Here is an 11,883-nt window from a genome sequence, read left to right on the forward strand (position 1 = left end):
CCGCCTCCAAACGGGCCTCCGGAGCTCTCGCGGCGGCTCGCGGGCTCGCAGGGTGGACTGACGGGCGTCGATTGGCCAGGGCCTCTCGCCCCAGGAGACGCCGGCCAATCGGCGACTGGATGAGCCTGGTGTGATGCCACCCTAGAAGCTCATTGGAGGGCGAGAAAGAGGTCGACGAGCGGGATTGGTCCCCTAATGGGGGCCTTGGTTTCCGTACGCTTGCTCCTGACTGGGAGCGCGCCCGCGGCGCGGTAGGGGTCCGGCAGCTGGGGCCACCAAAGCACAGGGCCAGGCGTGACCCCGGCTTGGTCAGGGTCCGCTTTTCAGGGGTCCGCCGCGGTTTCGTCAACAGGCCGCCCACATGCTCGGCTTTGTTTGCCCCTGCCGACCGGATTACCTCTTCCCGGGCGCGCTCGGCGCAGGGCCGGAGCCGAAGACCTTGGACCCGCGGACCCACCACCCAGTTGTGGGTCTGTGTGGCCGACACGAGAAATGGTCTCTGCACCGGATTTGCCCCAGCTCATGCCTGGCATTTTACTCTCAAGTCCTCTCATATCATATGCGTTAAAACAATGAATTTGAACATATATATTGAATATGCACATATGCACACAGATTGTTATATATTACGTATTTGATATATGTGTATATACACACGAGTGTGCACAAATATACTCTTCTAAATATAAATAACAATCTATTAATATTTTCACATCACCTGGCTTGGAAGTGGGATTATAAGTTAATGTAAGTTGTTTGTTTTTTTTTTAATGTAAATTTTTTTAAAAAGGGTAGGGGGAGACGGCCTCTGAGAAGTTGAAGATTTTCTCCAAGACTCCTTTGTAGCCTATAACTGACTGAATTGTGTCCCCCTAAAATTCATATGTGAAGCCCTAACCCTCCATGTGACTATATGTAGAGAGTCTTTAAAGAAGTCATTAAGGTTAAATGAAGTCATAGGGACACAGTAAGATTAGTGACCCTGTAAGAAGAGACACCAGGAGTGTGATTTACAGAGGTAACACTATGTGAGGACACAGCAAGCAGAGAGATGTCTGCAAGCCAAGGAAGGAGGCCTCAGGAGGAACCCACCCTGCCAGCACCTTCATCTTGGACTTCCAGCCTCCTTAGAACTGTGAGAAAGTAACTGTTGAAGCCACCTAGCCTGTAGTATTTTGTTATGGCAGCCCGAGGTGACTAATATATGGGCTAAGGTCAAAAGAATTGGCCCTTTTAACACATAAAAGAGATATCTAAGGTACAGAGACTTATCTAATGTACATATCTAAGTGTAAGATGTGTAAACAGGTGACACCTAGGAAATAGGAGGAAAGCAGGAATGACTTGGATACAAGGAAGGGAAAAGGATTTAGATTACCCGTAGGACAATCTGTGCTGTAAGGAGTTGCTGAAGCCGGCGGCCGCAGGATATGGTCTGAACAGACAAGAGAGAGGCACATGCACACACAGTGTCTGGAGCATCTGGATTCATGTGATACCTGGGGAAGTTCTGGATACAATGGGTTATAACAGTATTTTCTGCACTGTGTTTCAAGGAACAGGAAAGAGACAGTGGGATTTATGGTAAAAATTAGGTTCAGAAACACCATGCACCAAGTTTGCTTTCCTGTGGGATTTTTCAGAGCTGTCATGAGCTCCACGATGCTCCAAGAGGGGCTGTCTTGGTCCACTCCTGTGGTGCAGCTGTTGCGCCTGACAGAGGGCATGTGAGGTAGTGGGTAAAAAGTAGGTGGTTGTTGTGGACTGAATGTCTCCCTCCAAAATTCCTATGTTGAAGCCCTAACCCCCAGCGTGATGGTATTTGGAGATGGGGCCTTTGGGAGGCGATTAGATATAGATGAGGTCACGAGGGTGAGATCATAACATAGTCCCATAATGGGATTAGTGTCCTTAGAAGAAGAGAATGAGCCCGGAGCACTCTCTGCCCCACCCCACCTGGATTTGTGAGGACACAGTGAGAAGGGGGCTCTCAGGGGGAACTGAGTCAGGCAGCACTTGATCTTGGACTTCCCAGGCTCCAAAACTGTGAGAAAGAAAAGTCTGTTGTTTACGTCACCCAGTCTATGGTATTTTATGGCAGCCCGAGCTGATTAAGGCAGCAGCTCTGGTGCTTGTTAATTGTGTGAGCTTAAGCAAGTTCCTTCACCTCTCCAGACTTCAGTTTTCTCATCTATAAGGACAGTGAGTACCTATCTTCATGGGTTGTGCTGTAGATTGTGTGCAAGACTAAGCTAAGCAGTGAACACTCTGTGCTGGGTGAACACTCGGTGCAGGGTGAGCACTGGGTCCATGTTGACTATTACACAGAGGATCAGTCCGCCATAAAGTGGCTTTCCTCACTGTTGGCAACTCTCAATAATTTAAGACAGAGGAGAGTAAAGGAAAGCCAGAAACAGCAGCCACTGTTTTCTTTTTTTGTTAGTGACAGGGTCTTACTCTGTTGCCCAGGCTGGAGTGCAGTGGCACAATCATAGCTCACTGCAGCCTCAAGTGATCCTCCCACCCCAGCCTCCAGAGTAGCTGGGACTACGGGTGCATGCCACCATTCCTGGCTACTTTTTAAAATTTTTTTTGTAGAGATGGGGTCTTGCTATGTTGGCCAGGCTGGTATCAAACTCATGGGCTCAAGCGATCCTCCCACCTCATCCTCACAAAGTGCTGCAATGACCAGCGTGAGCCACTGCACCCAGCCAGCCACTGTTTGCAATTTCACTCCCACAGATCACTGTCTCCTCTGTGCCAGAGGCTGTGGAACAGAAGTGAAGTTCCCCTCTGCTTACATCAGGCCAAATCCCAGGGGCCTGCCTGGGGCAGAAGGACAGGTGTGCAGTCACCTCTGTCCCCTGTTCTTTTGAAGTCAATTCCTCAGGCCAACCCAGCAAGCCCTGGAAGGCCATCTTCACAAACAGCTCTGTCATTTATAGTTTAACATATTGACTGCCACACTAGAAAAAAATTTTTTTCCCTGGGGCCACAGTGTTTAAAACAATCCTTTCTAATTTGTTATTTTGTATTGTTTTCTGTGCATGAGTCATATGCAACACAATCCACGTTTTTAGAATTAAATTGTCGATATGAAGATTTTCACAACCAACCACAGGGTTTTGCTTCACGAGGCCCCAGGCTCAAAGCTGGCCTGAATTAAATACAACTCACATGGCAATGTGTTAAAACCCTTTAATGACAAATAAAGATGACAACAGAAAATAACAAAAACCTTTACATTCGTATGTCTGTACTGGTTTCATCTAGCAGTTGCCAACAACACGAGGAAGTGTTTCTCTACAACCCTCGATTTCTGAATTGTTCAACATATCTACAGTCACAAATATATCAGTTTAAGGACTAAACAAGTAGCTTTTCCGTAAAGGCCACTAGTCACACCAGGAGGAAGCCAGCTCCTCACCCCCCCCACCCCCCCCACCCCCGCCCCTTAGTGTCTCCGCCAGGGGAAAGGATCCAGGCAGGAGGCTGAACCCTCATCCCTGGATCCCTCCCGGGAAACAAAGAAAAAATCCTACTTTCCTGTTTCTCAAAATGGAGGGCCTTCAAGTCAACCAAAGTTTCAAAAACAAAACAACACCCTCAAAGCAATGCTGGGAGCACAGCCATTTCCCAGAGGTTTTCATTTTCACTGCCCTAATTGTCGCTCCAGGAAGGGAGGTTTTCCCCTTACCTAGTGTCGTGGTTTTTCTCAACTTTCACAACGGTAGAATGAGATAGGAAGAATGAACTAAACTAGAAAAGGAAAAAAATCTAACCTTCTGAAAACTCTGTCTTTGACACAACTCCGGTGAGATGAATATCAACAATGCTGACACCCCCAAACCACCCTGTCCTCTGCACCCAGCCCCACTCCCTGCCCACACGGTCCTCTCCGGACACTGAGGAGTCACGGTCACCAATGGGCAAGGTTTCATGCAGAGGGTCCCGGACGCCTTAGGAGAGGTGGGACTGCTCTGGCCCCTCGGGGGACAACTGGGGCTGGCAGTGTGGGCACCACCAGGTGAGCCTCTGGAACCCCCTGGGTGGCCCAAGTGCCTCCTTCATGACCTGATGCCCGGCGGGACACTGTGCTTTCTGGTAGATCTGTGTGTGCCGGTGTTTGCCCTGCAGCTTGCCCTGAAGCCAGTCTGTACTGAACTCCACCACGTGGTCCACGAGGGCCTCCAGACGCGAGGGACTCAGGAGAGAACCGAGAGCCAGTGGGTGGATCCCTGCTCTGTACAAGGCTTCGTTCTTAATGACGTTCCCTGAAAGCAAGCAGGGAGAGGATAAGGGAAGGAAACCGTGCACACGCCACGATGAAGCCATCCAACAAGTTAACGCAGTGCAGTCAGTGTGAGGGAAGCAGGGAGGCGCAGCAGGGAGATCCAGAGTCAGCTCGGCCTCGTCCTGGAGGGTCCCGGACACGTCAGCGATCTGCGTTCACTTCCCTGCCTGTAAAATGGGTTTGATCATTCTCCCCTTTAAGGTTGTTGTGAAGTGAAATAAAGCTCATGCACGGCCCATGTCACAGCAAAGAGGTTACTGCAAAGGGCTCAGGCACCTGACTGACTGGACTTAAACCCCAGCTCCACCAGACCTTCCCATGTGACCCTGGCAAGCTCCTCGGCCACTTCACGCTTCCCTTTCCCTATTTATAAAATGGATACAGCTGACCTGGTTTTTATGAGCAATAAATGAGAATTCCCTAAAAATGCTGAGCACAGTGGCTGGTACGAGCTCTCGATACATATAAACTGTTATTATTTACAATGCCAAGCATAATGCCCGTTACACAGAGAGGGTTTAGAAGGTGTTATTTTATTATTTTCCTACTTCTGCCTCATTCTCTGTGAAGCCAGCCTTGATCCCTCCTTCCAGAACCAATAACGCTCTGCAACGTGTACCAACGATGCTCGCTCGCTCGCTCTCTCTGTTTAACCTCCACTGGGCATCTATCACGTTCGACTTTAACTCGCAGTGAACTGAGTCCATGCTTGCTGGGCCCTTAAACAGTGATCTCAAGGAGAGAAGGTGAGCGTGGTAGAGGGCACCTGTTCAGTGTTTGCAGTGAGTGGGTGAATGACAATTGCTCTTTCCAAGATCATAATCACACTCTTACACAATTTCTCTCCAAAATTCAGTGGCAGAATACCTGATTCACATTCAACTGCACCTCTTACCTCTGAAATGTGTCCTTTGCTTTAGTTTCCTCATCTGAATAAAGGGAAAACTACTAGGCAACTACCCTACCAATAGCAGTAAGGGTGAAATCATGTGCCTGGCACTTCAGAGTTGCCTGAAAAATGCCGGTGGTTACTACTATGGTTACTATGTTATTAGCTCTCACTATATATACCCAAAAAGCCACTTCTGGAAGCCTCTTTGCTCCTGAGGGCATAAGGACTCCTATGGGTCTAACATGAAAATGCAAGGCCAATGGCTGGTGGCCCAGTGGGCCTCTTTGGACCCTCCTGAGATGAGCTAGGCCTCAGCAGAAAGTCACACCTTGGATACAGAGGTGATTCTGTCATCACTAACTGGCTCAGTTGCTTCCGCAGCCAGTTACAGGCACATGTGTTCCCCTGCTGTGTCTAACAAGAATAGTATGCTCTCGTAGTCCAGTTAATTAGCTGCTATATTTTTCCAAATTATTTAGTTCTTCTCCCCACCTCAAAATGTCACAGTTTCACTGCTCAGGCCACCTGAACAGACAGAGGGAAACTGCTTCTTCGAGAATGCCTTACAGGAACCTGATGTAGACTGAGTCATCTCTGTGCCAACAAGAAGCTCCACCTGCCCAGGAGCAGTGTCTGCTGGCAAACTCACTCCTCCGTTAGCAAACTGCACGAGGTTGAGTTGCTAGTGACACTGGTCAAGCACCTCCCCTGTGCCTGACACTGCGCTGGGCACTGGAGAATACAAGGACACACAAGACATGACCTCACCCTTTAGGAGATCACACTCCAACCAGGCTCTCAGGATGCTTGAAACAGATAACACAACTAGGGTGCGAAGTCTAAAGCCAGAGAGAGAAGTGAGAAATTGCCTAATCTAACTCCCTCAGTTTAAAAACAAGGGAAGTAAGGCTAATGAGATTAAAGGGCCACCTCAGGAGCAAGAGTACAGGCACAACGGGGATGGGTCTCAGGTCCTGTGACTCCCAGACAAGTGATTTTTCCATTAAGCAACTCTGTGGGGCTCCTCCCTGTCCCATCAGTCGTACCTAACCCTGAGAAGTATCTCTGGTCCAACAGCGTATAGCAGACAGGCTGAGCCTGGCGCAGGGCTTCCAAGGCTTCTCCTCGATGGAACTTCTCAGACAAGATGTCACAGGTGACTTTGACCACTGGGGGAGAACTCCAAGACATCTGACAATTATAAAATACCAGGAAGCCACCACCACCAAAGTGCAGGACCAACCTGGGAAGAAAGAACAGATCACATGTGTGCACAGTTACCACAGCACAATCAGATCACACACACATACAGATTGCATCTGAAGTCAGGTCACACATGTGGCCCGTGACTTATGATGCTTCCACTTACTATTTTTTGACTTTCCAACGGTACAGAAGTGACACGCATTCAGTAGCAACCATACTTGGGGTACTCATACAGTCATTCGGTTTTTCATTTTCAGCACAGTATTCAATAAATTATTTGAGATATCCAACTTTATTCTAAAATAGGCCTTGGGTTAGATGATTTCCCCAACTGTAGACTAATATAAGTGCTCTGAGCATATTTAAGGTAGGCTGGGCTAAGTGAGCTATGATGTTTGGTAGGTTAGGGGTGTCTGATGCGTTTTTGATGTACAATATTTTCAACTTACAATGGCTTCACTGGGAAATAACCCCATTATAAGTCAAGGAGTATCTGTACCACTATTATTGTACAGTCAGGTCACATGTACACACAAACCATTGTCATCAGACCACAGATACATGCAGCTTCCACTGTACAGTCAGGTCAGATGCACACACAGCTAGCATTTATCCTCAGGTCACACATGTGTGCAGCTTTCACAGTGCAGCCGCAATTAAACTGGGGAAGCTAAGTGCCCGTAAGAGAAAATAGACGGCTCTGCCAGAATCATAAACATCTCAGGACTAAATGGAGCAATTAAAACATATATATATGTATACATATACACACAGACATGATTATAGCAACACAGGTTCACAGAAGAAAATTTGGAAAACATAGAAAAGTCTACAGTTCAGGTGGTGTGGCTACCTGAACAAAAACAAGGCGCATTAGGAAGGAAAACAGAGAAATATAGAGGCTAAGGAGCCACCACACCCAGTCCCAGGCAACATTTATCAAGAAAGACAGAACCACATATACTCCCATGAGCTTCCTGATTGCCAAGGAAACCTAACAAACTTTGATAAAGAAACAATGGGCTATTTTGTAAGGAAAGACCATCAGACTGGAACCGGACCCCACATCCGACGGGGAAGAAACCCTAGATCTCTGTGTCTAGCCTTAGTTGTGTTCTCAAATGAAAATAAAAGGTCAACTTTAGCTGAGTGGGGACTCAGAGGAACACCTATGCATCGGATCTGAAGTGATTACTCAAGAGAAAATACACAACAGAAATTAAATCAGCAGGGATCTCCAGATGGGAGAGATGAAAAGTACAAGAGACAATGAGCAGTACTGGGTTTGGTAACACCTACAGTAAGATCTAAGTGGATCTTCTGATAGCGCAACTGAGAACTGTAAGGCAAGTGTTAGGAAAGAGTTTGATGCACAAAAATATTGTTCTCAACATTCATACGTTAAAAACTGGTAAAATCCTGCCCCTAAATTCAGGACACACTAGTCGAGCCATAAAATGCTCCTCAGACACCTTCCGCCCCCAAGTGCCACATTTGTTGGGAAACCTCTCCCTTCTCCAAGCTACCCTGGGGTGCAGACTAGTCAGTCTACATTCTGTCATCGGCTGGCACAGAAGTGGTTTCTCTCTCCTAGATAAGAGGGTCCTAGGGGGCAGGCTGGATATCCTCCTGAGTGTGACCCCACAGCCTAGGGCCACATGAACACCAGAGACCCCGCAAGGACCCAGACGGACACACCATTACCTTGGAACAGGATCCTTCCAGTCGCCTCTCTTGTTGGCTTTCTTGGCTATAGAGAACTCGTTCACCCAAACGCTGCCAAACAAACCAAACCTGACCTGCAGCCACCTCTCAGCTCCTCCTGCAGGGGTGTCTCCCCTCAAACACGCAGGGCCATCACTTCCTTGGGGAACAACGAGCTCTGCGGAACGAAAGGCTCCCTCAGAGGTCTTGCGTCTGCGGGGCCCCGAGGCCTGCTTCTGGTGGGCGGCCCGTTTCCCCCGTGCTCCTCTACACGGACGCTCCGGCTCTGGGTTGCTGTTACCAGGGGGCCCCATTTCTTCAGCTGGATCAAATCTAAGAAATAATTTCTTTCCATGGACCTAGAAGAAAAATGAATATATGGATCTAAGCCTTACGGACCCAGAAAGGGGATGTGGGGTGTGCAGACATTTATCCTATTGCAAATTTCTTCCTTCTTGCCTCTCCCATGAAGCTCTCCCAAGTTGAGGCTTCGAACCCTGCTAACATTTTGCTCTTTCGCTCCAGTGGTGTGAGCAGTTAGTGCATGGTTTTCCAAGTGATTGGAAGCAAGTGGAAAAATTAGTTAGCAACGAAATAGACTCGTGCTAGACAGCAGGGCCACCCTAGGGGAATGGCTCCCAACTTTTCATGGATTAGCTAAGAAATAAATACAAACTGTCATTTTTTCATCCCAACTTTTCATGGATTAGCTAAGAAATACATACAAACTGTCATCTTTTTCATTCAATTCATAATGTTTTTCCAGGCTAGAAATAACCGGAATGTGTACACATAAATTGGACTTGATAAAAATGGCAGCCATGAGAAGTCACAAATTAAACTAGAGCTAAGAGATGAAGTAACTTGCTTAAGAACACACAGCTAAGCAGCAGCAGAGCCCACTGATTTACTCTGCAAATATTTCCCAGCGCCTCCTCCGTGCCAGGCACTCAGCTAAGTGCTAGGGATACATTACAGCCCTGCCCTGTTCGCCTGTCTCCTCCACTCAACAGGTGGGACAGTTCAGCAATACGGGTGCAACAGCAGAACGCCCTGGAAGCACAGAGGTGGGGTCTCTCCCCCACAACCCTCCCAAAGCAGGCAGAGTAGGCTTCTCAGAGGACATGACGGCTAAGCAGAGGCCAGAGGAAAGACTAGGAATTGCCGTGGTAAATTGAGGGGACAGCGATGGGGGCAGAGTGGGGAGAAAAGACCTGTCCAAGCAGGGGAACAGCATGTCAAAACCATGGGCAGAAAGACTATTAGAGACAGATTTGGGGCAGGACAAGAAGGCTGGAGAGGAGGCAGGGGTCAGACCACAAGAGCCCCTTGAAGGGGATTCTGACTCCTGCCCAGGGCAAAAGTGAGCGGGTTTGAACCCACACCCGAAGGCTCTACCCCGTCCTTCCTTCCCTCCCAGTGGCTGGCCCTGTGGGCTCAAACATGGTTCCCAGCCAAGGTGCACATCAGATACAGCTGCAGCAAACGGAGTCCCTGCAGACCCTCTCAATGGGGGGGTCTCCAGCGCACACACGTGTTCTCTATAGTCCCACAGCTGAGCTGAGACACATCAGACTGGAAGGCGGAACTGCGCTCGGAAGTGACAGCCTGACATGTCTGGGGCAGATCCCAGGGGAGGTGCCAGCCCCACTCTTGTAGGGATGATGTGCTCACCTGGGTGTCCTGGAGCCACAGTGCCTGGAAGCCATCAGGGTGAAGCTTCTTACTGCTGCCCCCTGTCCTGACTACCTGCTGGCCCACAAAGGGGGACACCAAACGGTGAAATTTCCTCACAGACGGCCCTTCTGGCATCCCTGCAGGCAGAAATGGGCAAAGGAGGCCACACAGTCTTAGCTAGTTCCTCTCTAGTGTTTCTGATAGGTGCCAAGCTCCAAGCAGCCACTTTTGCCACCAACTTTGGGAGCATGTATGGCCCAAAAGGGAGCGTGGCTGGGACGGGGACAGGGTGTGGGGGGGTCCAGATCACAGAGAAGGACGCACTTCGGCAGGGTGTGGCCAGCTTCGCAGGAACAGTTTCCCTTTCCAAGCCCTCTGGCCTTTCTTCATGCAGCAGTTATTAAGCACCAACAGTGTGCTAGGTGTCACATCATGGGCACTGTCCACTTTGATCCTGTGGCAGGGGACCAAGGTGGAGAAGGCCATAACAGACACAAAGACAGATGTGGGCAGGGCCTTCCCAGGACCGCCCCTTGAGCAGGAGAGACGTTCATGGTCTGCAACCAGCGCACCGGGCACAGGAGCCCCCAACCTGGCCAGGGCACACTGCTAACCACCTGTTCCCACACCAGCATAAGACTCTGTTATGGTAACAACTGAAAAAAAAACTAGGTACCTGGCATGGTGGTATTCAGTGATTCTAAAAAACACATTTAAAAATATTTTTTAAATCTCAGAAATGAGGATGTCTCTTTACCATGTATGCATTCTCATAGTTTCACTAGCAGGACATTCAGAAATGTGTACCTTACATTGGATGGTGTTAGATTCAATGAACTGTGGTCACATTTCCCCTAAGCACACTCTCAAGACACTTTAGAGGGAATCCCAACACCAGACACAGGTGGCCTTAACCACTTCTCTGAGCCTGGATGCTCTCCTGGGAAGGAAGCTTCTAGAAACGCCTTCCTTCGGAATGCACCAAGACCCTAAAAATCTCCCGACACGTGCACATGGTTTTTTTTTTTAGGTATTTTAAGGGACCTGGACAGGTAGGAAGCTGCCCCTACAACAGCCTTAATAGGCGAGAGGCGGAAGGCGCCTGGCGGTCGATGGGGCCGCCGTGCCGCCCCCTGCCCTTGCCCGCGTTAAAGTGGCCAGGATGGGTGGCGTGCTTGCGGGTACAGGGTCGTCGCCGCTGTCCTCTCCCAAGGTCTCCACTCCCCAGGAGCGTCTAAAATGACTGCTTTTCCCAGCGCTTCCAGGGGCACAGAGACGCTACTGGGGGTCACCGGGGCCCCCCAGGAGCGATTGGGGAGGCACCAGGCAAAAGAATAATTTGACCAATTTGACCAAGTGTGCGGGAGCCCTTAAGAAACGCTTAACTTTTCTGTAGTTGAGTTTTCAAGCCAGAAAAACTCGTAACAAGATGCACCCTCCTGGTGCACAGGCCGAGAGGCCCCGGGGAGCGTCCGCGCACGGCCGAGCGGGGTCCGGGGGGCCTAGTCCCTCCCCGCGCCCCCTCTCTAAGCCGCCGCCGCGAGGCCACGGGGCAGCTGGACTCACCGGCTCGGTCTGCGGTCCCCGTCTGGCCCAGGCCCAGCACCGCGGCACGGCGAACACCGCAGCCGGAAGCACTCGACGCCGTCCTCGACGACGCCGTCCGCGTGCAGCTGCACCCCTAGGACTGAGCGCAAGAGGCGGGGCCCGTCTCGGTGGGCGGGGCCCGTCGGTGGGCGGGACCGTCTCGGTGGGCGGGGCTTCGGGCTCCTCCTCCGGGTGGGCGGGCCGCTCTGTCCTGCGGACGGTGCCCGGGCGCGGCCTTCGCCCCCCGCCAGGCTGAGCGCAAGAGGCGGGGTCCGGCACCTGGGGAGCCTTGCAGGGTTGGGGTTCTGCTCCCGGCGCGGGGAGGGGAGGGGTAAGCGTGGGATTCCATCCGCCCCTGGGGGCGCGCGCCCCTCCCTCGGGCGTGGGCGTGGAGCTCTGTCCCGGAGATGCAGCCTCTTCCTGCAGGGGGCGCTGGAGGCGGGGCCGGCTCGGGAGTGAAAACTGGAGTGGGAGCAGGGCGGAGGCTGCGACTAAGATTGGAGCAAGACACTCTGGGAACATT

The 11,883-nt window shown here is 50.6% G+C and overlaps 1 protein-coding gene across 2 annotated transcripts; it reads right to left on the reverse strand.

The window, feature by feature from the left end:
* Positions 1-3,960: 3,960 nt before the first annotated feature.
* NEIL2 (nei like DNA glycosylase 2) lies at positions 3,961-9,908 on the reverse strand. 2 transcript variants are annotated; one of them, XM_069485073.1, is made up of 4 exons: positions 9,771-9,908; positions 8,187-8,191; positions 6,233-6,429; positions 3,961-4,274 (listed from the first exon to the last, which is right to left on the reverse strand). In XM_069485073.1, exons 1-4 carry the CDS (start codon positions 9,906-9,908, stop codon positions 3,961-3,963), a joined length of 654 nt encoding a protein of 217 aa, XP_069341174.1. The 2 variants fall into 2 exon arrangements, with proteins under 2 accessions (XP_069341174.1, XP_069341173.1); XM_069485072.1 differs by having other exon boundaries at positions 8,097-8,455.
* Positions 9,909-11,883: the final 1,975 nt, after the last annotated feature.

Source organism: Eulemur rufifrons, chromosome 12, assembly GCF_041146395.1.
Source record: "Eulemur rufifrons isolate Redbay chromosome 12, OSU_ERuf_1, whole genome shotgun sequence".
NCBI classification, from domain to species: domain Eukaryota; kingdom Metazoa; phylum Chordata; class Mammalia; order Primates; family Lemuridae; genus Eulemur; species Eulemur rufifrons.